At 43.1% G+C, this 23,686-nt stretch overlaps 1 protein-coding gene across 4 annotated transcripts in view; it reads left to right on the top strand.

The window, feature by feature from the left end:
- OSBPL1A (oxysterol binding protein like 1A) overlaps nt 1–23,686 on the top strand; it is a 548,756-nt gene that overhangs the window by 121,147 nt on the left and 403,923 nt on the right. For all 4 annotated transcript variants that reach the window (XM_030213649.1, XM_030213658.1, XM_030213630.1 and 1 more), the window contains one exon: nt 22,542–22,664. In XM_030213649.1, the coding sequence (XP_030069509.1) occupies nt 22,542–22,664 (123 nt within the window). The remainder of the gene's footprint in view (nt 1–22,541; nt 22,665–23,686) is intronic.

Below are 23,686 nucleotides of genomic sequence, written 5' to 3'. Positions count from 1 at the left end.
TTGAAGTGGATTGTTAATATTCTCTTCCTATAGACTTGAATTTCCAATAACATTATGGCAATAGAGCAGAAGGGCAATAAGAAGGGAGAGTATAGAACCAAAGACCAATTGGTACTGAAATAAAAGCCATCATGGCTAATGCTAAGAAAAGCATAAATCTTAGTATATATTTAAGATTTGATAGTCCGCCCTTCCTGAGCAAGCAGGCAGGTCAGTGTGGTTCACAATACTAAAAACAAAATGAAATTGAAAAAGATCTTAGAAAAAAATTTCAAATAGAATTAATTTACTTTTCTTGAAGTTTCTGAATTTTAATGCTGTGCCTCCCCTAGATATGTTACAAAGATACTATAAGGATGTTCTTAAAGTTCCTTCAGAGCTCTACGTGCAATTACCAAGGCTTTTTAGTTGCAAGTCAGCATGTTGGTGGTAGAGGGAGAGGAAACACTCCTGGTACATCAGAAGTTTTACATTTATATTTTTACTTTTACATTTCTTTTATATTCCACTAATACCAATTAATTTGAAGTGGGTTACATTAAGAGAAAGTGGAAACAGTAAACCAGGAATTACATTAATATAGAACATTTCCATAAAATAAATGTACATCCAATATCTAACTATCATCTAGAACAGTGATGGCGAACCTATGGCATGTGTGCCAGAGAGGGCACGCAGAGCCCTCCCCCTTGGCACATGCGCCGTCGCCATCGCTGGTCTGCCCACTCTCCCTCCCAGTTCGGCCTTCCTCCCGCCCTCTCTCCAACGCAACGAGCAACAGCCCGCCCGCCCGTCCTCCCTCCCTCCTTCCCTCCTTCCCAGCACCAGGAACCCCCCTCCTCCTAAAATTTAAAAAGCGTACCTCCTCAGTCGGGGTTAAGGCGGCGTGCGTCGGCAGCGGCAGCGAAGCGCCTTCGGCCTTCCCTGTCTCTCAAGCTTTGGTCCCACCGGCTGGCTTTATTGCCAAATTCAAAGTGCATTTGACACACTCGTAATTTTTCTGCTATGTCAGCCAGCTCAAGCTCATGCAATTGTGTGCACAGCTCATACGCCTGTCCCCTTAGACGTAACGGGTTTTGGGCTGTCCCCTCTTGCAACTGCTTCTCTACTTGCGCTAGCTGCCTGCGCAAAGCATTATCTTTCGCACATCTCTCTTTCCATCGCTTAGAGCGCAAGGCTATTAAGTGGCCCCGAAGCACTGCTTTGAATCCCTCCCACACCACTGTTGGGGAAACTTCCTTATTATCGTTGAACTGGATATATTCTCTGATATGTTGTTCTATCTGAGCTATGTTCGCTGGATCTGACAGCAGTGCGTTATCTAGGCGCCACTGTCGCCGTACACCGGGCGGACCTATGCCCCGGAGCCGCAGAAGCACCGGGGAATGGTCTGACCAGGTCCTCGGTAGAATAGAGTGTTCTCCAATTGCTCCCAACAATGAAGCATCTCCCAGCCACATATCTACTCTAGATGCAGATTGATGGACCGTAGAGAAGTATGTGTAGGCCCTCTGAGTGGGATTGGCCCTACGCCAGTAATCTTGAAGTTGCCAGCGTGTAATAAACCCGTGAAGCTGTCTTCTATCGCTTTTTGCATAGTTTATTCTACGTATCGTATTATCTACTTGTGGATTCAGTGTGAGATTAAAGTCTCCTCCCAACAATAGGGATCCTTCTATGTGTCTGGTTAGTATTTGATCTACTTCTTTAATGAAGTCTCCTTGCTGTGTATTCGGACTATATATGTTCACTAATGTGTATGTTCGTCCCATCAGTGTGAAGACGATCAACAGGTATCGCCCGCCTTTGTCTTTTATAACTTTTTTAAATTTTATATCCCAGGATTTCCCCCTGCCAAAAGCTATAAGAACACCCTTACTTTTCGTATTATCAATACTAGAGGCGAAGTGAATAAGGGGATATGCCTTATGTTTTGCAAAGGCGTTCATATCTAGGTTTTAAGTGGGTCTCCTGTATCAGCCCTATGTCCACCCCATGTCTTTGCAATTCCCGGAACATCAGTTGTCGTTTTCTAGGTATATTCAGCCCCCTGACGTTTAGCAACATACATTTAATGTCCCCCATTCATCTTAACGTACAGAAATCATTCCTTTAATTTCCTCAGCCATATTAAGCATTATCCTATATCCCACCTGTATCCCATGCCACGCCACTCTTATTCCCCTCCCCCCCTCCCTCCCCTCTCGGACCTCCCTCCCCCCTCCCATATCAACTCTATGGATTATAGGCATCACTTGCTATCCCAGTGAATGCCTAATCTAGGAGGAAGGTACAACCTGTCCCATCCCGGTCACCCCGCAGCAGCAACAATTCCAACTACCTCTTTTTGTCCAGAGCCCCAATGGAGGCTTGTTATAACCAACCTCTTAAACAACTCTTACTTAATGTTCAATAACTTTACCAACAGTAACGTCCATTTCTTCGAGGACAAGCAGGCTGCTTGTTCTCACGACTGGGTTGACGTCCATGGCAACCCGCACCAACCGGAACAAAACTTTGCGGGCGGTCCCGCACGCAGGGCACGCCCACCGCGCAGGCGCGGCCGTCTTCCCGCCCGTGCGCGACCGTTCCCGCTCAGTCTTTTCTTTTCCGCGCTGGAGAGAGCCGTGTTCGTCTCTCTCTCTGTCAGCCCCGGAAACCGGATCGCGCTTTTGCCGCGAGATTTTTCTTCTTCGTTGTTTTTCTTTTCTTCGTTATTTCTCTGTTTTATTTTGTTTCAAAAAAAAAAAAAAAAAAACGAGACAACTTTGTTTCCCCCTCGTCTTTTTAGCGGGGGCGTCTCGTTGCGGCCTTGTGGCCACGTGGTCGATTTATTTTTAGAGGTGTGATTTTTACCGCCACCATCGACGACTTTAACTTCGCCGTTGCGATTTTTCCGTCGATGTCCTCTAAGGTCCCGAGTGGATTTAAGAAGTGTGGTCGGTGCGGCCGGCATATCTCGCAGACAGACACTCACGCTTGGTGCCTCCAGTGCCTCAGGCCGGAGCACGATACCAAGACGTGCACCTTGTGTCTTGGTTTACGGAAACGGACACAGGTGGCGAGGCAAGTTTTTTGGGACCGTCTTTTTGGAACTTGCGCCGGCCCCTCGACTTCGACGGCATCGGTGTCGACGGCCGGATCTTCGGTACCGGTACCGATGTCCACGAAATCGGCACTGACGGCACCGACCCCAGGAGCACAGGTCCCATTGGCCCGCCGGTCTTCCGGAGATGGCAGGGGTGAGCGGCCGCGTGGGCAATCGGCCCCGGTCACTCCCTCTACCCAGGGCCCTCGGGACCGAACCCTGTCGGACCCGATCCCTCGAGGCCGAGGGGGATCTACCTCCTCCTCTTCGGTACCGCCGAGCGCTGATGACGGGCACTGAAAAAAGGCAAAAAAGCACAGTCATCGGTCGCCCACGACGCATGTGACTACCGGCTCCAGGGATGATTTGACGCCGAGGAAGCGGCAGCGCCGGGAGGAGCGTTCCCCCTCGGTGGTAGAGGTATCGTTACGTCAGGGCACCAGCACTTCGGTGCCGTCTCCTGGACCCGAACAGCTTCCGGCACCGACACCTCTACCGGCCCCCTCGCCTTTCCCGACAGCGGGCCTGGACGAGTGCCTCCGAGCCATCCTTCCGGGGATCCTGGAAGGGCTGATGCGCCAGACTGTGCCGGCGCCGGGGGTGCTTGCGCCCTCGGCACCGTTGATGGAGGCACCGGTGTGCTCTAGCCCGGTGCCGAGGCCTTCGACGCCGCTTGCGGTGCTGGTCTCGACCGCCACGCAGGTGGAGTCCCCGTCGATGGAGGGAGCTTCATCCCTGCCGGCGCGGGAGTCCACCGCTCGACGACGCCACCAAGGACTCGGTGCCTTGAAGTCGAGCCGGGCCCGGTTGAGGTCTGAGCTACAGGAGTTCATGTCCGACACCGAGGAAGAGGCCTCGTGGGGGGAGGAGGAGGACCCCAGATATTTCTCCTCAGAGGAGTCTGTGGGCCTTCCCTCCGACACCACTCCTTCACCAGAGAGGAAGCTCTCACCACCTGAGAGCCTCTCTTTTGCCTCCTTCGTCAGGGACATGTCTATTTGCATTCCCTTCCCCGTGGTCTCTGTGGATGAGCCGAGGGCCGAGATGCTCGAGGTCCTCGACTATCCATCACCACCTAGAGAATCCTCCACGGTACCGTTGCACAATGTCCTCAAAGAGACACTGCTTCGGAACTGGTTGAGACCTTTATCTAATCCCACCATCCCCAAGAAAGCGGAGTCCCAATACAGGATCCACTCAGACTCAGAGTTAATGCGGCCTCAATTGCCTCATGACTCGGCGGTCATGGATTCTGCTCTCAAGAGGGCACGTAGTTCGAGGGATACCGCCTCGGCGCCCCCGGGGCGGGAGTCTCGCACTCTGGACTTGTTTGGGAGGAAGGCCTACCAATCTTCAATGCTCGTGACCCGCATCCAGTCGTACCAGCGCTACACGAGCATACACATGCGGAATAATGTGAAGCAACTGGCGGACCTGGTCGACAAGCTCCCCCCGGAGCAGTCCAGGCCTTTTCAGGAGGTGGTCAGGCAGCTGAAAGTGTGCAGAAAGTTCCTGTCCAGGGGTATATATGACACCTGTGATGTGGCGCCTCGTGCTGCGGCCCAAGGTATAGTGATGCGCAGGCTCTCATGGCTGCGTGCCTCTGACCTGGACAACCGCACCCAGCAGCGGCTGGCCGATGTCCCTTGCCGGGGGGATAATATTTTTGGTGAGAAGGTCGAGCAGTTGGTGGACCAACTACATCAGCGGGAAACCGCCCTCGACAAGCTCTCCCACCGGACGCCTTCAGCATCCACCTCAGCAGGTGGACGTTTTTCCCGGGCCAGGCAGGCTGCGCCTTACGCCTACAACAAGCGTAGGTACACCCAGGCAGCCCGAAGGCCTCCTCAGGCACAGTGACAGTCCCAGCGTGCTCGTTCCTGTCAACAGCGTGCGCCTAAGCAGCCCCCGGCGCCTCCACAGCAAAAACCGGGGACGGGTTTTTGACTGGATCCATGGGAACATAGCCGCCATCAAAGTGTCCGTGCCGGACGATCTGCCAGTCCAGGGGGAGGTTAAAACTTTTTCACCAAAGGTGGCCTCTAATAACCTCCGACCAGTGGGTTCTCCAAATAGTGCAGTACGGATACGCCCTGAATTTGGCCTCCCCTCCACCAAACTGTCCTCCGGGAGCCCAATCCTTCAGCTCCCAGCACAAGCAGGTACTTGCAGAGGAACTCTCCGCCCTTCTCACGCCAATGCGGTCGAGCCCGTGCCACCCGGGCAGGGATTCTATTCCAGGTACTTCCTTGTGGAAAAGAAAACAGGGGGGATGTGCCCCATCCTAGACCTGAGAGGCCTGAACAAATATCTGGTCAAAGAGAAGTTCAGGATGCTTTCCTTGGGCACCCTTCTACCAATGATTCAGAAAAACGATTGGCTATGTTCCTTGGATTTAAAGGACGCTTACACTCACATCCCGATACTGCCAGCTCACAGACAGTATCTCAGATTCCGCCTGGGGACACGGCACTTTCAGTATTGTGTGCTGCCCTTTGGGCTCGACTCTGCCCCACGGGTGTTCACGAAGTGCCTTGTGGTGGTCGCGGCGTATCTACGCAAGCTGGGAGTGCACGTGTTCCCATATCTCGATGATTGGCTGGTCAAGAACACCTCGGAGGCAGGAGCTCTCCAGTCCATGCAGTGCACTATTCACCTCCTGGAGCTGCTTGGGTTTGTGATAAATTACCCAAAGTCCCATCTCCAGCCAGTCTAATCTCTGGAATTCATAGGAGCTCTGCTGAATTCTCAGACGGCTCAGGCCTTTCTTCCCGAAGCGAGGGCCCACAACCTCCTGTCCCTCGCTTCCCAGACCAGTGCGTCTCAGCAGATCACAGTTCGGCAGATGTTGAGACTCCTAGGTCATATGGCCTCCACAGTTCATGTGACTCCCATGGCTCGTCTTCACATGAGATCTGCTCAATGGACCCTAGCTTCCCAGTGGTGCCAGGCCACCGGGAATCTAGAAGATATCATCCGCCTCTCCATCAGTTGCCGCAATTCACTGCACTGGTGGACCATTCGGACCAATTTGACCCTGGGACGCCCATTCTAAATTCCACAGCCCACGAAAGTGCTGACGGATGCATCTCGCCTGGGGTGGGGAGCTCATGTCGATGGGCTTCACACCCAGGGACTGTGGTCCCTCCAGGAACAGGATCTTCAGATCAACCTCCTGGAGCTCCGAGCGGTCTGGAACGCACTGAAGGCTTTCAAAGATCGGCTGTCCTGTCAAATTATCCACATTCGGACAGACAATCAGGTTGCAATGTATTACATCAACAAGCAGGGGGGCACCGGATCTCGCCCCCTGTGTCAGGAAGCCGTCGGGATGTGGCGTTGGGCCTGCCAGTTCGGCATGCTTCTCCAAGCCACATACCTGGCAGGTGTAAACAACAGTCTGGCCGACAGACTGAGCAGAGTCAAGCAACCGCACGAGTGGTCGCTCCATTCCAGAGTGGTACGCAAGATCTTCCGAGAGTGGGGCACTCCCTCGGTGGACCTTTTCGCCTCTCAGACCAACCACAAGCTGCCTTTATGTTCCAGACTACAGGCACACGGCAGACTAGCGTCGGATGCCTTTCTCTTCCATTGGGGGACCGGCCTCCTGTATGCTTATCCTCCCATACCTTTGGTGGGGAAGACCTTACTGAAGCTCAAGCAAGACCACGGCACCATGATTCTGATAGCGCCTTTTTGGCCCCGCCAGATCTGGTTCCCTCTTCTTCTGGAGTTGTCCTCCGAGGAACCGTGGAGATTGGAGTGTTTTCCGACTCTCATTTCGCAGAACGACGGAGCGCTTCTGCACCCCAACCTTCAGTCTCTGGCTCTCACGGCCTGGATGTTGAGGGTGTAGACTTCGCTTCGTTGGGTCTGTCTGAGGGTGTCTCCCGTGTCTTGCTTGCCTCTAGGAAGGATTCCACTAAAAAGAGTTACTTTTTCAAGTGGAGGAGGTTTGTCGTTTGGTGTGAGAGCAAGGCCCTAGAACCTCGTTCTTGTCCTGCACAGAACCTGCTTGAATACCTTCTGCACTTATCAGAGTCTGGTCTCAAGACCAACTCAGTAAGGAATCACCTTAGTGCGATTAGTGCTTACCATCATCGTGTAGAGGGTAAAGCCATCTCTGGAGAGCCTTTAGTCGTTCGATTCATGAGAGGCTTGCTTTTGTCAAAGCCCCCTGTCAAGCCTCCTGCAGTGTCATGGGATCTCAACGTCGTCCTCACCCAGCTGATGAAACCTCCTTTTGAGCGACTGAATTCCTGCCATCTGAAGTACTTGACCTGGAAGGTCATTTTCTTGGTGGCAGTTACTTCAGCTCGTAGGGTCAGTGAGTTTCAAGCCCTGGTAGCTCATGCTCCGTATACTAAATTTCATCATAACAGAGTAGTGCTCCGCACTCACCCTAAGTTCCTGCCAAAGGTGGTGTCTGAGTTCCATCTTAACCAGTCAATTGTCTTGCCAACATTCTTTCCCAGACCGCATACCCGCCCTGCTGAACGTCAGTTGCACACATTGGACTGCAAGCGAGCGTTGGCCTTCTATCTGGAGCGGACACAGCCCCACAGACAGTCCGCCCAATTGTTTGTTTCTTTCGACCCCAATAGGAAAGGGGTCGCTATCGGGAAACGCACCATCTCCAGTTGGCTAGCAGATTGCATTTCCTTCACTTACGCCCAGGCTGGGCTGACTCTTGAGGGTTATGTCACGGCTCATAGTGTCAGAGCCATGGCAGCGTCGGTGGCCCACTTGAAGTCAGCCACTATTGAAGAGATTTGCAAGGCTGCGACGTGGTCATCTGTCCACACATTCACATCACATTACTGCCTCCAGCAGGATACCCGACACGACAGTCGGTTCGGGCAGTTGGTGCTGCAGAATCTGTTTGGGGTTTAAATCCAACTCCACCCTCCAGGACCCGAATTTATTCTGGTCAGGCTGCACTCTCAGTTAGTTGTTCTTCGTAGGTCAATTTCTGTTATGCCCTTGCCGTTGCGAGGTTCAATTGACCTGGGTTCTTGTTTTGAGTGAGCCTGAGAGCTAGGGATACCCCAGTTGTAAGAACAAGCAGCCTGCTTGTCCTCGGAGAAAGCGAATGATACATACCTGTAGCAGGTGTTCTCCGAGGACAGCAGGCTGATTGTTCTCACCTACCCTCCCTCCTCCCCTTTTGGAGTTGCGTTTTTACTCATTTTTGCTTGTCATTCAACTGAGCGGGAACGGTCGCGCACGGGCGGGAAGACGGCCGCGCATGCGCGGTGGGTGTGCCCTGCGTGCGGGACCGCCCGCAAAGTTTTGTTCCGGTTGGTGGGGGCTGCCGTGGACGTCAACCCAGTCGTGAGAACAATCAGCCTGCTGTCCTCGGATAACACCTGCTACAGGTATGTATCATTTGCTATTTCTTCAGGTAACTCGTTTTGCTGATTGTTGGCGCTGTAATCTTCTGGGCCCCTTCCCCACCCTCTGCCACTTCGGTGGGGGAAGGTGAGAACCGGGCCTCATCCCAGAGCTTGTCCCTGATTTCTCCCCTGGTGTCGCTGTCTCCGGGAAAAATTCTTGTGCTTCCTCCAAAGATTTAATTTGATGTAGCTTTCCATCTTTATAGAACACAAGAGCAAAGGGATGTCTCCATCTGTATTGAATCTTTAAATCTCTAAGATGTCTTGTGAATGGCATAAACCTCTGAGACCTCATTTTAGAGTATTGTGTACTGTTCTGGATTTTCAAAAATATATAAACAGGATTGAGTCTGTCCAGTTGGACAGTGGACTTTGTCACTAAGTCTGGCCCCATACGCTTGAAGATCTCAATATGCATTCTTTGGAAGAGAGGGGAGATATGGTAGATGTTTAATATACCTTTGTGGCATAAACGCATAGAGGCGAACCTTTCAATTGAAAGGAAGTTCTGACATGAGGGGGCATAGAATGGAGGTGAAAGGAAACAGACTCAGGAGTAACTTGAGGAAATACTTCTTCGCGGAAAGGGTGGTGAATTTGTTGAATGGCCCCCACAGTGGAAGTAGTGGAGACAAAGACTATCTGAATTCAAGAAAACTTGGGATATGATCTCAAAGGGAGAGGAAGGAATAGTAGATGGCGTAGATGGGCAGACTTGATAGGCCATATGGGCTTTATCTGCCTTCATTTTTCTATGTTCTATGTCTTCCAGAAAACTCATACTAGAGAAGACAGTATGAGGTTACAGCTGAAATTTTCGATCAACACTTTTTTTTAAACACAGGCCTTATCACACTGTATCATGTTTCAGTGATTCATTCATCAACTGTTATTCATGTAGAAAAAAACCTGCCTGCCCATCTTAAAGAAATAGGACAAAGACTCAACCAGCAAATGCTGTCTCTTAATCTTCAGTTCCTCCTCTTTGACTATCTTAAAGAAATAGGACAAAGATTCAACCAGCAAATGCTGTCCCTTAATCTTCAGTTCCTCCTGTTTGACTATCTTAAAGAAATAGGACAAAGATTCAACCAGCAAATGCTGTCCCTTAATCTTCAGTTCCTCCTGTTTGACTAGTCTAAATACAGATGAAAACGGACTAGTAGTAACCAGTCACATTAAATCCAGCTACAAAGAAACATCACACATACCATTAACTATTGATCCAAAAGTAAAGCTCTTCTGGAGAAAGAAGGCAGACATACACAGTTTATGGAACTGAGCCCTGACAACTACCTCACCTGCTAAATAATTCATTTGAGCAGTGCAAAGCAAAGTTTATTCCACTCTTCTTATGAGCCTGTTTGACCTCACCTACTAATTAGTATACAGTTTAAATTGAATCTTACTCTCTCAGCACCTCTGTTGCTTTACACTTAATGCCACTGCCTTGCAGTAGTCAATTCTGGCATGAACAAAAAAACCCAACTTACTTAGGAACCTATCAACTTAGTTCTGATTGGGGCAACTTAAAACAGTAGAAAATGAGCAATGCTAGCATAATTTATTTGTAAAAATGTGTTAGACCGCAAGGTCACAAAAGTAATCATAAAATGAGAAGAAGCCATATTCAATAAAAATGAAACAAAAAGACAATACTCAATGATGCATGGGAGAGAAAAGATAAATAGCACAACAACGTTTACCTGTAACAGTAGTAGTACCTATTAAAACAAAAAAACAAATACACGAGGAGCAAGCAATGAAACAGGTTTATAGTAACAAGGTCTTTTTAAACAACCAAGACTTCAAAGCAGATTTAAATCTATTATGGGATAGATCAGGGCATAGATTTCAAGGGAGCTGATACCAAAAGTATAGAGCCATGCAACTAAAAGCAGATGCATGTGATGACTCAAGAACCAGTTTTCTAAAAGATGGAACAATAAGGAGGCTGGAATCGGGGAAAACTGTATTATTCTTGAAAACTGTATATGGTTGATACGGTATAAGATGGCTGAATAGATATAAAGGGTGTCCAGAATAAAAGGATTTGTGTGCTAAAAGGAGGATGAACAGAATTCTACTGACCTCAGAAGCCAGTGCTGCTCGGTCGATAAAGGTGTTACATGGTCAAAACAGCTTGCTTTATAAAACAATCTCCATGCTGTTTTGAAGCAAATTTTAACTGCTGGATCATGGTATTCTGGGGGAGGCTGGTGAAAACAAGAGTTAAATAATCCAGGTTGTTCATGACCAAGGCATGGATAAGATCTTTTAAAGCAGCTTTTTCCAAATAAGTGTTAATAAAATGGATCATCCGTAATGCGTAAGAAAATCTTCTGAGTCAGCAAAGAAATATAAGGACAAAAAGAGCAGCATCAAACATTATACCAAGGGAGTGAACAGCATTTCTAGGGTGAATAGAAAAATCCTTATGTTGGGAAAAGATGGTGGAGTAAAATTTAACTTAGAAAACCAAATAACGTCTGTTTTTTGTGAGATCAAGCAATTTAGAAACGAGGGAATCACAAAAAGGTGTTCCACTGATCATGAGCTAATAAATTATGTATATCTGCATATATATAAAAAGTGAAACCTAAATTTTGCATCAACATAGCAAAGGGCACAATAAAGATATTAAAAATAATGGGGATCAGAATGGAGCCTTGAGGGACCCCAGCCAATAGAGGAAATAAGGTAGAAAGTGTCTCTCTAATCAAATGTACTGATCAGTAAAAACTTGAGTACCAACTGGAGGCCTATAAGAAACCATTTTATTTATTTTTCCTAACCAAGGATTTATGCTGTAGAAACTTTTTCTCAAAGAAAGGATTAAAATATGATCAGTCCAAGGGATGGCCTCATTTGTCCTGCTCCTACTTCCGTGAAATAGGCTTTCTACTACTACTACTTATCACTTCTATAGCGCTACAAGGCATATGCAGCGCTGTACACCATACATGAAGAGACAGTCCCTGCTCAAAGAGCTCACAATCTAAATAGGACAGGCAAACAGAACAACTAAGAGGTAAGGGAATTAGAGGTGGGAATAAAAGGGTACAGGGCAAGTGAGTAGTGGTTAGGAGTCAAAAGCAGCATTAAAGAGGTGGCTTTTAGCCTGGATTTGAAAACTTCCAAAGACGGGGCTAGACGTACAGGCTCGGGAAGTCTTTCAATTACTGTTAACGCGTAAGGATCTTGTGATTTTTGATAGGAAACTGACTTTTCATAAGCATATTGCTAGTTGTACAATCTTTTTTTTTTTTTTTCTTCTTCCCTTCAGTATATTCGATCGGTCAGACACTATCTGCCCATGTCCTATATTCAAACCTTAATTCTTTACTTAGTCATCACTCGCATAGACTACTGTAATTCTCTTTTCTCAGGCCTTCCCCTATCTTCCCTTAAGTGCTTGCAAATTGTTCACTCAACAGAAGTCAAATTACTTCACAAGGCTCATCAATTTGAGCATGTAACTCCTCTACTGATCATGGAACATTGGCTCCCTTTATCGCATTCAGTTTAAATTGCTAATTCTGGTATACAGAGTACTTTCATCTGTACCTGGCTGTATTTCAGATCTCTTGGTTCCTTATACCCTCATAAAAACTACAATCTTCACAAAATACCCTCCTGCAACTGCTCCCTCTCTTCTGCCTACGATTAGATATCAGTTTCAAGACAGCTTTTGGTTATGCAGGACTGAATCTCTGGAACACCATCCCACTAGAATTAAAATGAGTACCCTGTTACAAAATTTCAAAAGGCTTGTCAAAATATGGCTCTTTAGTCAGTTTTAGCACTTGCTTAAACACTTTTTTTTAATGTGGCTTTCTTTTGTCCCCTCTGCTTATTTTGAATAATTATAAACTGCATTGCTGCATTGTCTGTGTGATAGTTGGTATATCAAGCCTGTGTAAATTGAACATTTTTCAAGTATTTCATGCACATTCATTATTGTTTAAAAAGTATATTTAAGATAATGATGAAACAATGTGCATTGGATAGCTGAAGATTAAGTAAAATAACTGACCAAACCAACAGAAACTTTGCCATAATTCCCCCTGATAGTTGAGTTGTGTCGCTCTGGTTGGACTTCTTTTCTTGGGCAGGTCTCAAAAGAGAAATAACTAGGCAAACATAAATCATGTTTTCTTTTTAGGTATGTTGTCATGTCATCAATTCCCAGCTTTTACTATCCACTCTCTGTATGTTGGTCAGTCCAGAGATTTTCAGTTTCTCACTAGTATAAATGTTGCTGCCAAATGTAATTGTAAAATAAGTTTTTGTTTTGATTTGTTTTTTTGTTTTTATGTTCTGTTTCATTCCTTTATTACCATCTCTGCACATAGATTGGTAGTGTGTGCTATTACAAACATGTTGTAAGTTGTAGATGATAGATCAAGAAAGGGTAGGACCAAAAATGTGCAAAAACTCTTATATAAAATTCTAACCCCTTAGAGTATAATATTAAGCATATACATTACATTAAAAGTAGAAACAAATACATCAAACATTTGAAAACTTGACTTGGGGCGAGTTTCAGGAAAGTACCTCTTTTACTAAACCATGCTAGCAATTCCTGTGTGGCAAATGTAACGCAGTCTATTTAAAATGAAATGGCTGCCGTGCATTTGTTGCACCAAGAATCGCTAGTGTGGCTTAGTAAAATACACTAAATGCTTAACGTGTGGTTTACCACACAGTAACTATGAGTGCAGAACTGTATTAGGCTTTGTGGTGGTTTTGGAGTTAATATGTGTTAAGTACTTTTTGTGTTGGGGTGTGTCATAGGTGGAGAATGGGCATGGAAGGCATTTTGTGATTAGCGTGCTGCAAATACTGCACACTAATTGGCGCTTTTACAGTTAGCACAATACCACTTACTGCTTCATAAATAGATGAAGTGCTTCCATGCTAACTCCAAGTAAAATTCAATGCAGTAGCTGCAGATTTTTAAAGTCTCTTGTTAAGCCATGGTAACTACAGTTTTTATTGATGTTTAGTAAAAGAGCCCCTAAATCACCAAAGAATACTACTGTCACCTGAAAAAAAAAAGATAAATAAAAACGTATAGAGTATTATCAAGGTGATCACAAGCCAGATGGCAGGCTTTAAATCTCCAGCCCGAATAAAACTGGTGAACTGGTGATCGATTAATTGTACAAAGAGGTTTATAATAGAAGAAAATCTGTGGCAATTTACTGGCAAAGTTGTTTACTTATGAAGGAACATTCTACTGGGTGAGTTTGCAATGCATAATATGAATTGCATCGAGCAACAGGTTAAAATACTTTTTTTTGTCAGGAATTTTTAAAAAATGGTTTTATATGTAGAAATGTCAGCCTTCCCCCCCCCCCCCCCCCCCCCCCCAAAAAAAAGAGGCTGTTTTATCCCGCACATATAAGAATTAACCCTTCAGGTAACACACATCAATGGAGGGATCAAAATGGTATATACCAATGACTAATGGTAATTTGGACAAAAAAATGACATTGCCAGTTTTTTGTTTTTCCTTTTTTGATTCTTTATAGTACCTTGGTCGTTCTAGCTGTTTAGGGCTATGACTTCTGGAGAGAAAACTACTAAGAGTACAGATTTTTTTTTTAACTTGTCAATATTTTTCCCCATAAGTAACAGAAAAGTGTCCAATACAGCATTAACAACTAGGGAGCTTAGGGGCAGGGCCACAGATTGGTTTATATGGGTCTCGCCAACCAAAGTTATTCCACTGCCCCTGGTTCCATGGTTTGCCCCGTTAAGGTACTTAAGAGGTTATTTTTAGCTGTTTTGGCACTAATGAATTGGTCACAAAATATCACTGAATGGAGTATATGAATTCACAACACTTTTGCCTTATATGATTCAATCACTAAATTTACATAAGCATAAAATGAATTTTAAATATAATCATATTATGGGGCTCATTTTCAAAGCACTTAGCCTTACAAAGTTCCATAGGTTACTAGGTAACTTTGTAAGTCTGAGTGCTTTGAAAATACGTCTCCTTCTTGTATCCATTCTTAACCTTCATACAAAAGTTGAAATAGTGTATAAATATGTGTAATGTGCTAAGATTCATTCATCTGTCATAGCACCATGAGATTAGAATTGGGAGCCATCACAGTATAAAGTTCCCAAATTGATAGTCCAGCATACATTCAAAACTCCAGTAAAAATTCAATCTGTAACCATAAAGAAGTACTTATCTATCTAGGCTGGCTGGCATTCTTCAACCTTAAAATGATGCTTGTGATGGAGCAGCTATAATTCTAAATGAAATCCTTCACCAATTCTCATGATATATCCCACAGTGGAAGTGTTATAACTTCTCTTACTGACCTTTAAATGCATCCATTCTGCAGCCCCCCATTACCTCTCCACTCTCATCTCTCCCTTCATTCCTCCCCGTGAACTCCGCTCACTGGACAAATCTCTCTTGTCATCCCCCTTCTCTTCCACTGCTAACTCCAGACTTTGTTCCTTTTCCCTCGCGGCACCTTATGTCTGGAATAGACTTCCTGAGCCTGTACGTCTAGCGCCATCTCTACCTGTTTTCAAATCTATGCTGAAAACCCACCTTTTCACCACTGCTTTTGGCTCCTAACCACTACTCAGTTGCCCTCCCCTTGTTCCTTCTCACCCAGTACGTCCCTTGCCCTTAATTGTCTTGTCTGTCTGTAATTTTAGATTGTAAGCTCTATTGAGCAGGGACTGTCTCTCTGTGTCAGGTGTTCAGCACTGCGTGCATCTGGTAGCACTATACAAATGCTAATAATAGTAATAATAATAAAAAATTCTTGGTCCCGCCCAGATCCCGACACAGAGCTGGGTTTCGCATTGGCTTCATCAGGGGATCCACTTTTTCTACAAATGAACCAGGTGGGAATCCAAACCCAGTCTCCAGCAGGGAAAATTCCTTGCTTCATCAGGGGATCTACTTTCTCTATAAATCAACTAAATTAAACCTTAAATTAAGAGGGTTAAGAATGGACACATAACATAATTATATTTATAATTAGTTATGCTTAGCTAAATTTAGTGATTGACTAATGAATTGGTCACATTAGTAATGAAGATAGAATTCTGTTCCTTTACAATTGTTTTGCTGCTTATTTTGTTTATATGCTATGTATAATGTAGGAAATAATTATGAACAAATTTGAGCTATTCCTTGAAAGAGTGATATATAGTTTTATATCAGAACTCTCTCTTTTTATGTTTTTCTGATGCCATCAAGTAAAATGTAGTGATCTGAGTCTTTTTATAAGCTGAAACCTGTGGGACAAAAGATATAGCCACTTATGTGCATTTTTAAGAGTAGGTGACCTCTGTTCAATAGCTATCATAATAGTAACTATCTTGGTTGTCTTGACTCAGTATGTGAAGAAAAGAAAGTCATTGATCCTACTATTTTTGTATGTGTCATTCCCCCCCCCCCCCCAAATAAGATAGTACTTTGTGTCCATATTGCAAAGGCTTCTATGTGCCTTTATATATATAAACTCCCAGAACCTTCATCAGTAGTGCCAATGCACATGACCACCTGCTCCAAAGTTGGTGTAAATGTGTGCATGTACTCTGTGTAAAACCACATTTTATAAGATATTAGCATACATTCAGCTCTGTCCAAGCTATGCCCGTGGGAACACCTACACGTAGCATACGTATGCATGCACCATCTTATTGGTGCATGATGTAAATGGCCATTTCCACATGTAAAACTGGTTTTATCTTAATCTGTACAATTTATATTGCACTCTAAGTTGGGATTGTATAAGATAAATATTTTTTTGGTTCTACTCTTTCTATAATTCCCTTCTAGGATCCTCACTTTTTACTTGTAGGTGATAACTCAAACTATTTTTACTAAGCAGATCACAGATATATTTAATTTGTCCTTTTAGATCAGGCTAGTGAATAAAAATAATGCAGCTACAAAGGATTTAAATTGTGCAGAGTAATCGAAGTTTTAGTCTACCTGAATATGGCATTAGAGCAAAAAAGCAATGATGGCTTAGCGGGTGAACATCTCTCCATTATGGACCTTACAATCAAGGTGCTTGAAGGAAACTTTGAGTATACATAAATGGGAAATTAAGATGGTCAGATTCATTTTGTGTTATTTTCAGAAACATTGCCTTTCTCACCCATAATCGGATGTAAGGCCCTTCAACTGTGAAGTTGCTGCTGTCTCTCCTGCCCCCTTTTACTGAGCAGTAATAGCTTCTGCAGACAACTTAAAACTTAGATTTGAATCTGACCTAGTTTCTTCACTGATCTGATGGAGAGAATTACTCTTGGAAGTTGGTCAGAGATACCTTTTTATTGGATTAACAATGTGTCACCTTCAACTTGTTTGACCTTGTATATTTTCCAAAAGGATTAATGTGGCAACCAAAATTGTTTGCATGGCAAATTTAATAAATTGCCCACAAGATGGCAATGTTAACATGAATAGCATTTGTTTCTGTTCTGGATACTGCAGTTCAGAAGGAAGAGGTGTGAGAAAGATGTGGCCAATAAAACAAATTGATAGCTGAAAAAAATATATAGTTTGGCTTAAAAAAACCCCAATTTGCTTCGAAATGATCTAGATTCCAAATGTGTGTGTGCTTTAATTTATCTGTTTTTGTTTCTCCTTTCCTTGGTATACTCGTGGCTTTCAAGTTTCTCAGTTTACTGCCACCTTATTTCTTCAACTTCGTTGCCCTCTTTCCTCCATTAGTGTGGTTGTCTCATTCTTGCCTGACAGCAATATATAATAGCCAATTGCAATGAAGGTGCCCTTATGTAGCAATGTTATACCAATGATGGGGAGCAGCATTTTAAAAAATGCTAGTTTTAGGATGGAGGACTTTGTTTATCATTTCTCTCACCTTTATCCTGTAAAATACATGAATTTGAATTAAAGGTCAGCATCTTGGTGGGAAGGTTCTACCAAGAATGCATAAGCATAACAATTCTGAGTAGACCAAAGGTTCATCAAGCCTAGTAACCTATTTCCAATGGAGGCCAATTAAGGTCACAAGTACCTGGCAAGATCCCAAAAGAGTTAGTTATGCTGCTTTATCCCAGGAATAAGCAATGGATTTTCCTAAGTCCATCTTAATAATTGTTTATGGACTACTTTTTGAAAGTTGTCCAAACCTTTTTTTTGTTTTGTTTAAGTAGAGGCTAGCCAAACTTTGGTTTTGACTTTGGTGCCAAAACTGGCCTGAAATCTATTCAGCCTGCATCGGGTTTGGCCAAAAATAGAAGTTCGCAGTCAAATTGTCTCTGACACTTCCTGCGGCAAACTCACGTGACTGCCTTGGGAGGTTGCAGCACCTATTTTGAGATTGGAACTGCATGGGCCGGTGCAATCCCCTGTAATGCCAACGCGCTAGCTGATTGGCACATCCACACCCATTCTCTGCCCTCGTGCCCCCTCCAAAAAATCAATAAATAAATACCACACACTTACTGCATTCAGATAGAAAAAAAAAAATCACATGAAACACTGGCGCTTCCTGTATTAGGCTAGTTTTGCTGTGTTAGGCATATTTATTTATAGCATTTATATCCCACATTTTCCCACCACGGGCAGGCCCAATGTGGCTTACATCAGTCTGAAAAGGCATACATCAATCCGGCACAAACAATCAAGTACATGGAAGTAGGAGAGATCAGTGCCTAACGCAGCTTAATAAAAGGGCCCCTTTAATATTAAAACAATTTTATTTGACAACATAAAATACAAACATCAGAAAATGCACTTGTCTTTTAAAGTTTTGTTATTACAAATCAAATTACTGTATTCCCCTTCCCCCTTTCCAATCTTTATCCAACATTACTATATTGACCTAACAAAATAAATGAGGACTCTGAGTTCTGATAGCCTCCCTATGATCCTAAAGAAGCTTCACTCCTCTGATCCCCTTCCTTCCCTCCCTCCCCCCCCATTTTGGATGCCATCAAAGCATATGTTAATACATAGGACTGAAATCATCCAGAAAGAATCGTGCGGACAGTATGCATAGGGAAGTCACCTAACTGATTCAGGATTTGTCCTTGGTGCAAGAGACTTGACTATAAGAGTCCCATACTGAAAAAGCATAGTTGATGTTTAAAGGCAAAACGCATATCCATAACTTCCATCAATAAGAGCTCATGCAGTCTATTATGCCAATGCCAGTAGGACGGTTGCTCCCCCTGGGTCTGATATTGCAAGACACATTTTTTTATCTGATGCACAGGATTTTATTGTCCATATCCAATGTCCATTTTCCTGAACACCTAAAGACATTTGGCCCAAAAGAATTCCTTATGGGTTGAATACAATGGACTGTTGAATAATGCATTCCAAATACCTAATTATGACCCTCCATAAATTCTTTCTATTGGGGACCCCAGTATGCGTGAAAGAAGGAATTAGGCTCTCCATGGTATTTCAAACATGAGGAGATTCTACCCAATTCATCTTATATAACCTTGCTTTGGAGATTATGCGCTGTATAGCAACCTAAATTGGCATTCTCATAGTTCAGCATTGCTCACCCAGTAGGGTATAGCCTGGATCAGCCTCAGTAAATCCCATGGGATAATAGTCTGGTGTAAGTCCTCAGTCCACCTGGTTACTAAATTGATCAACTCTTTAGCAGGTTGAAATTCCAGCAATTTTATATGCAATAGATAAATAGGATCCATCTAAGGGTGAGGCAAACAAAATTGTCAATTTAGATTCCACATCTGTTTTGACCTGTGTGTTATCCAGGGATTGTACATAATGTGTAAGTTGCTGATGGGAGAACCTATCCACCAAGTCTAATATTTCATCAAATACCATATAATGTTTAATTCCCCTTATTAATAATTTTCAATAAAGTAATACCCTGCTCTCTCCAAGCTATCACTTTTGGGTTATATAAACAGGTGGAAAATCTGCATTTCCTTATATTAGAAGTAAGGTAATGCTCGTAGAAGCAAAAGTCCAAAGCTTAGTTATATTCTACCAGAAAGCCTTAATAGGGTAAACTATACTGCTGTCTCTCAGATATTTAGGGAAGGTCAGGTTTTTTTCCATGTAATAGATAAGGCACTGTCCCAACCTTGGCATCTATCACTCAAATGTTTAAGAAAACATGCCATATTATATTTTGACATTGGGCAAGCCCAGTCCCCACATCTTCCTTGTAAATATATAAATTTTATTTAGACTTTCTGCCCCAACAGGAGCAGGCCACATCTCTATTAAGGTTTCTAAGGTCTTTTGTTTCAAGTATAGTGGGAGTGTCTGCAAAAGGTTATAGGCATTTGGAGGAAGATGATCATATGGATAGATTTATTCAACCCATTAAGGACAGAGGGAGCCCAGACTAGTTTTGGGAGCTGTGCTTTGAATTCAACAGGTTTGAAACATTTAGATGATACAGGCGAGAGGTATCGGTACAGCGCTGTATACCAAGGTAAGTAAAGGATTCCTGAGCCCATTTTAACCAACATTCCAACCTCTCCCTTTGCATGGTTTGTGGCTGTGAAGCCAATACTTCTGATTTAGAAAGTTTGAATCTAAAACCTGAACAATTCTTTGAAATTCTCCAAAACACCGGGGGAGAGAGCTTTCCGGATCCACTATATGAAATAAAATGTTCTGAAAAAGCAGATATCTTTAAGGGCATCCAGCTGGGAAATTATTCCTTTATCTCTTTATTGTTCAAGATGTCTCTAATCAGGGGATAATACAAATAAGAGGGGAAAGGGAACAACCTTTCTTCATACCTCTTGCTATATTAATAGGGTCCGGATAAACCCCATTTACGCCAATCTGTATGCCCATACCGCTGCCAGGAAGGTCCCTGTGAAACCATAGGTCCTTAAAGTTTCAAACATAAATTCCCAATTAACCCTGTCAAATGCCTTCTCTGCATCAAAACTGATAAGCAGAGAAGGCGTTGACTGAAATAATAATGTAACAGCTGTTATGTGTTTACACAGATTCCCTGTGCCTAAGATTACATTTTATTTAAAGGTCAGAATCCGTTCAGTGTGGCATTTATGCAATAATAGGAGAAACCCGGTATCTTGCAGTCTAAAGGAAGTTCTATAGAAAGACAAATAGAACTAGAGCAAATGAAGATAAAAATTATAGCTTTTTTAATTGGCCTTAATACATTTTTGACATTTTAATACATTTTATTGCCTTAGAAAGCTAGTCAAAAATTTATTTAGTCCAATAAAACTATCATTTTTTTGTTCTGTTTTCTGTACCTTTAAAAGTGGATTCGCTTGACTACTACACCAACTTATTCTAGTAAAAGATCAATTTCTTGGAGGATTTGTAATTATGGGGAAAGTTGTAATTTGTAAACTGCTTTGATTACTTTTAATTGGTGCTCATTTGTATCTGTCTATGTGCTTTTGTTTCAATTGTGAAACCGTTTTCTGGCAAAACCTTAGAAATGAATATCCTTGCCAGTCCAGTGGCACTCACCTTATTTATTTTATTTTTATTTATTTTTTGCTTCCAAATCTTTCTTATTCAGTTTGAATAGGTACAGCTGTCTGAGTCACAAGAACACTACATAATGTTAGCAGTAAATAGAACAGAAAATGAAATTATGTTTAACAGGAAAAAAGGCACAAATCAAAATCCCTAACGAGCTACATATTTGTTATCCAAAGCAGAAAGGAATTCTAGTCCTTACCAAATTTTGCCTTATTTTTCAGTTCAGATGTTAATTTTTCCATCTTGTAAATCATCCAAACCTTATCAAGCCATTCTGTGAGAGATGACTGGGTAGAATGTGTCTATGCCCTAGCTATAACAGATCTAGCATTTAACAATAGACCATTTATCATACATCTATATATAGGGAGGAAAGTAGTTTGAATATTAAGACCCAGTAACACAAAGCTCAAATTAAATGGTACAGGGATTCCTGTAACTTGTCATAAAAAAAAAGACTGAATTTTCTTCTAAAAAATTTGAATAGAATGACATTCCCACCAAAGATGTAAAAAAAGATCCAACTAGTCCACAGTTCCTCCAGCAAAGGTCAGACATATAGGGCTAAATTAAGACATATGGGGCTAGCTTCTATATATCACCCCTAAAAAAAAAATTGTAGACGAAAAAAATACGCTTAAGCTTATTATATAAACTACACCTAAATTTTGGTGTGGTTCATAGAATATGCTTAGCATCTGTCCACGTGACTGGAATTTAGTAAACCTTGGTGTAAATACCTATGCCTAAATTAGGAGCGGTCCGGGTGTATTCTATAACTCGCATACTTTTTAGAAATGCCCACGACCCACCTATTCCATGCCTATGGTCTCACCCCTTTTTTCAACTATGCGCTTTAGAATTTACTTGCATCAGGTTACAGAATACACTTACCACAGTTGTGTGTGTAAACTCTTAACACCAGTTAGTGTCAATTGCTTTAGTTGGCAATTATCGGTGCTGATTGGCTTGTTAGCTAATTAAGTTGTGAGTACAAATCCAGAATGTGACTGGATTTGCACACGCAACTTAAATCACACTATATAGAATCCGGGGGATAGGGGTAATATAATCCCTAAATAAATTGTAATTTTCTAGTTAACAAAACAGTGGAGATTGAGCATTTAAATACTCCCATAAAGGGATCCAAAACGTTTCCCTGTCTAATGGCCCTAGGTATCTCTGCCATTTATCTAGATAAGAATGTGAGGTTAATGTGAGCGATAAGTACAAAGAGTGATATAATTTTGAAATTGACCCCTTAGACTACCTCCCCCAAAATAATTTTTTTGAAAGGTAATGGCAGCTCAACTTCACATTTTGTAGTAATTTGGTCTTTTGTTTTTCAACATTTGTGTTGAGTAATGGCTAAGCTAATATACAGTACATACCATATTTTGAAGACTTGGATTGTACTTTATTTTTTGTCTAGTTGAGGATACTTCACGTTTGTACATCATTTATTGTAATATGCTCTGTAAAGTTCATATGGCATATTGGTGAAAAAGCATAATGCAAATTGGGGTATTAAATTTACTTTTAATATTTTTTGTGTGTGTATCTTAAGGGCTGGCTGGCAGCAATAGAAGAACACTCTGCATACAGCACACATTACTGCACTCAGGATCAATTGAGTGATGAAGATGATGATGATATGGTGGTGATTGGAGATTTGCAAGAATCTTTGGAGGTAAATTGGCATGGTGAAATTTCCCTGTTCCCTAGTTTACATTCTCAATCGGTTATACCTGATTAATGCTCCATGTCAGAAAATACAGATGTGGTTATTACAAGAAGATGGTCACCTCTATGAAACTAGAGGCTTAAGGACCAAGTGATAGTCGTAGGAAGCTGGAGGGAGGGAAACACAGAGGAATACATAGAAACACTAGTAAAAAAGGCCCGTTTCTTAACGCAATGAAACGGGCGCTAGCAATGTAATGAGTTCCTGCCATTAATGTTTCCACGGTTGTATTCTGAATATAATTGTTTACATGTGTAAGATTTCTTTATATACAATATTTTTTGTGTAAACTGTGTTACAATCTGGTAAAAGTTTTCCTTGTTCAGGCCCTTCAATCAGTTTAGCAATCGCATCAGAAGAGCTCCTTACTCGTGAGAATGCAACATACAGCTGCCCATGTGAGAGACTGAGAGTGACAGTGTGTTTTACAGACAGTTTAAGAGAGAGCTACACAAAGTGCTTGTGTGTGTGTGTGAGTGACAAAGTGATTAAATGTTTCTTCCATATAATCAAGCTGATCAATCCATAGACTGGTGGGTTGTGTCCATCTACCAGCAGGTGGAGATAGAGAGCAAACTTTTGCCTCCCTATATGTGGTCATGTGCTGCCGGAAACTCCTCAGTATGTTCTCTATCTCAGCAGGTGGTGGTCACACACAGCAGCAGCTCTGGCTAGGCCTCCAAGCCTAATTTTTAGGTTTTGTTGAGTGCCTGGGGTTGAGGGCTCTTTTGAGCAAGTGCAAACCTGGTGGTGCCAGGTCCCTCCTTTTCTCCCCCCTCCCGCTGGCTCCGTTAAAAAAAAAAAAAAAAAAAAAAAAAATTTTGAACGTCCTTAAAGGCGTTTATTTCGACGTTTATTTAAGCATCTATTGCAGCTACTCACTGGGACACCAGGTCGTTACAACTCGGAGCGGACAGCAGGTAATTTTTACCTTTTTATAGCGGGCAGGGGGTTCCCCGATTGTTCTC

This window comes from Microcaecilia unicolor, chromosome 1 (genome assembly GCF_901765095.1).
Source record: "Microcaecilia unicolor chromosome 1, aMicUni1.1, whole genome shotgun sequence".
Classification (NCBI taxonomy): domain Eukaryota; kingdom Metazoa; phylum Chordata; class Amphibia; order Gymnophiona; family Siphonopidae; genus Microcaecilia; species Microcaecilia unicolor.
Note: the sequence above shows the minus strand (reverse complement) of the source record. Positions and strands in the feature narration are given on the sequence as shown.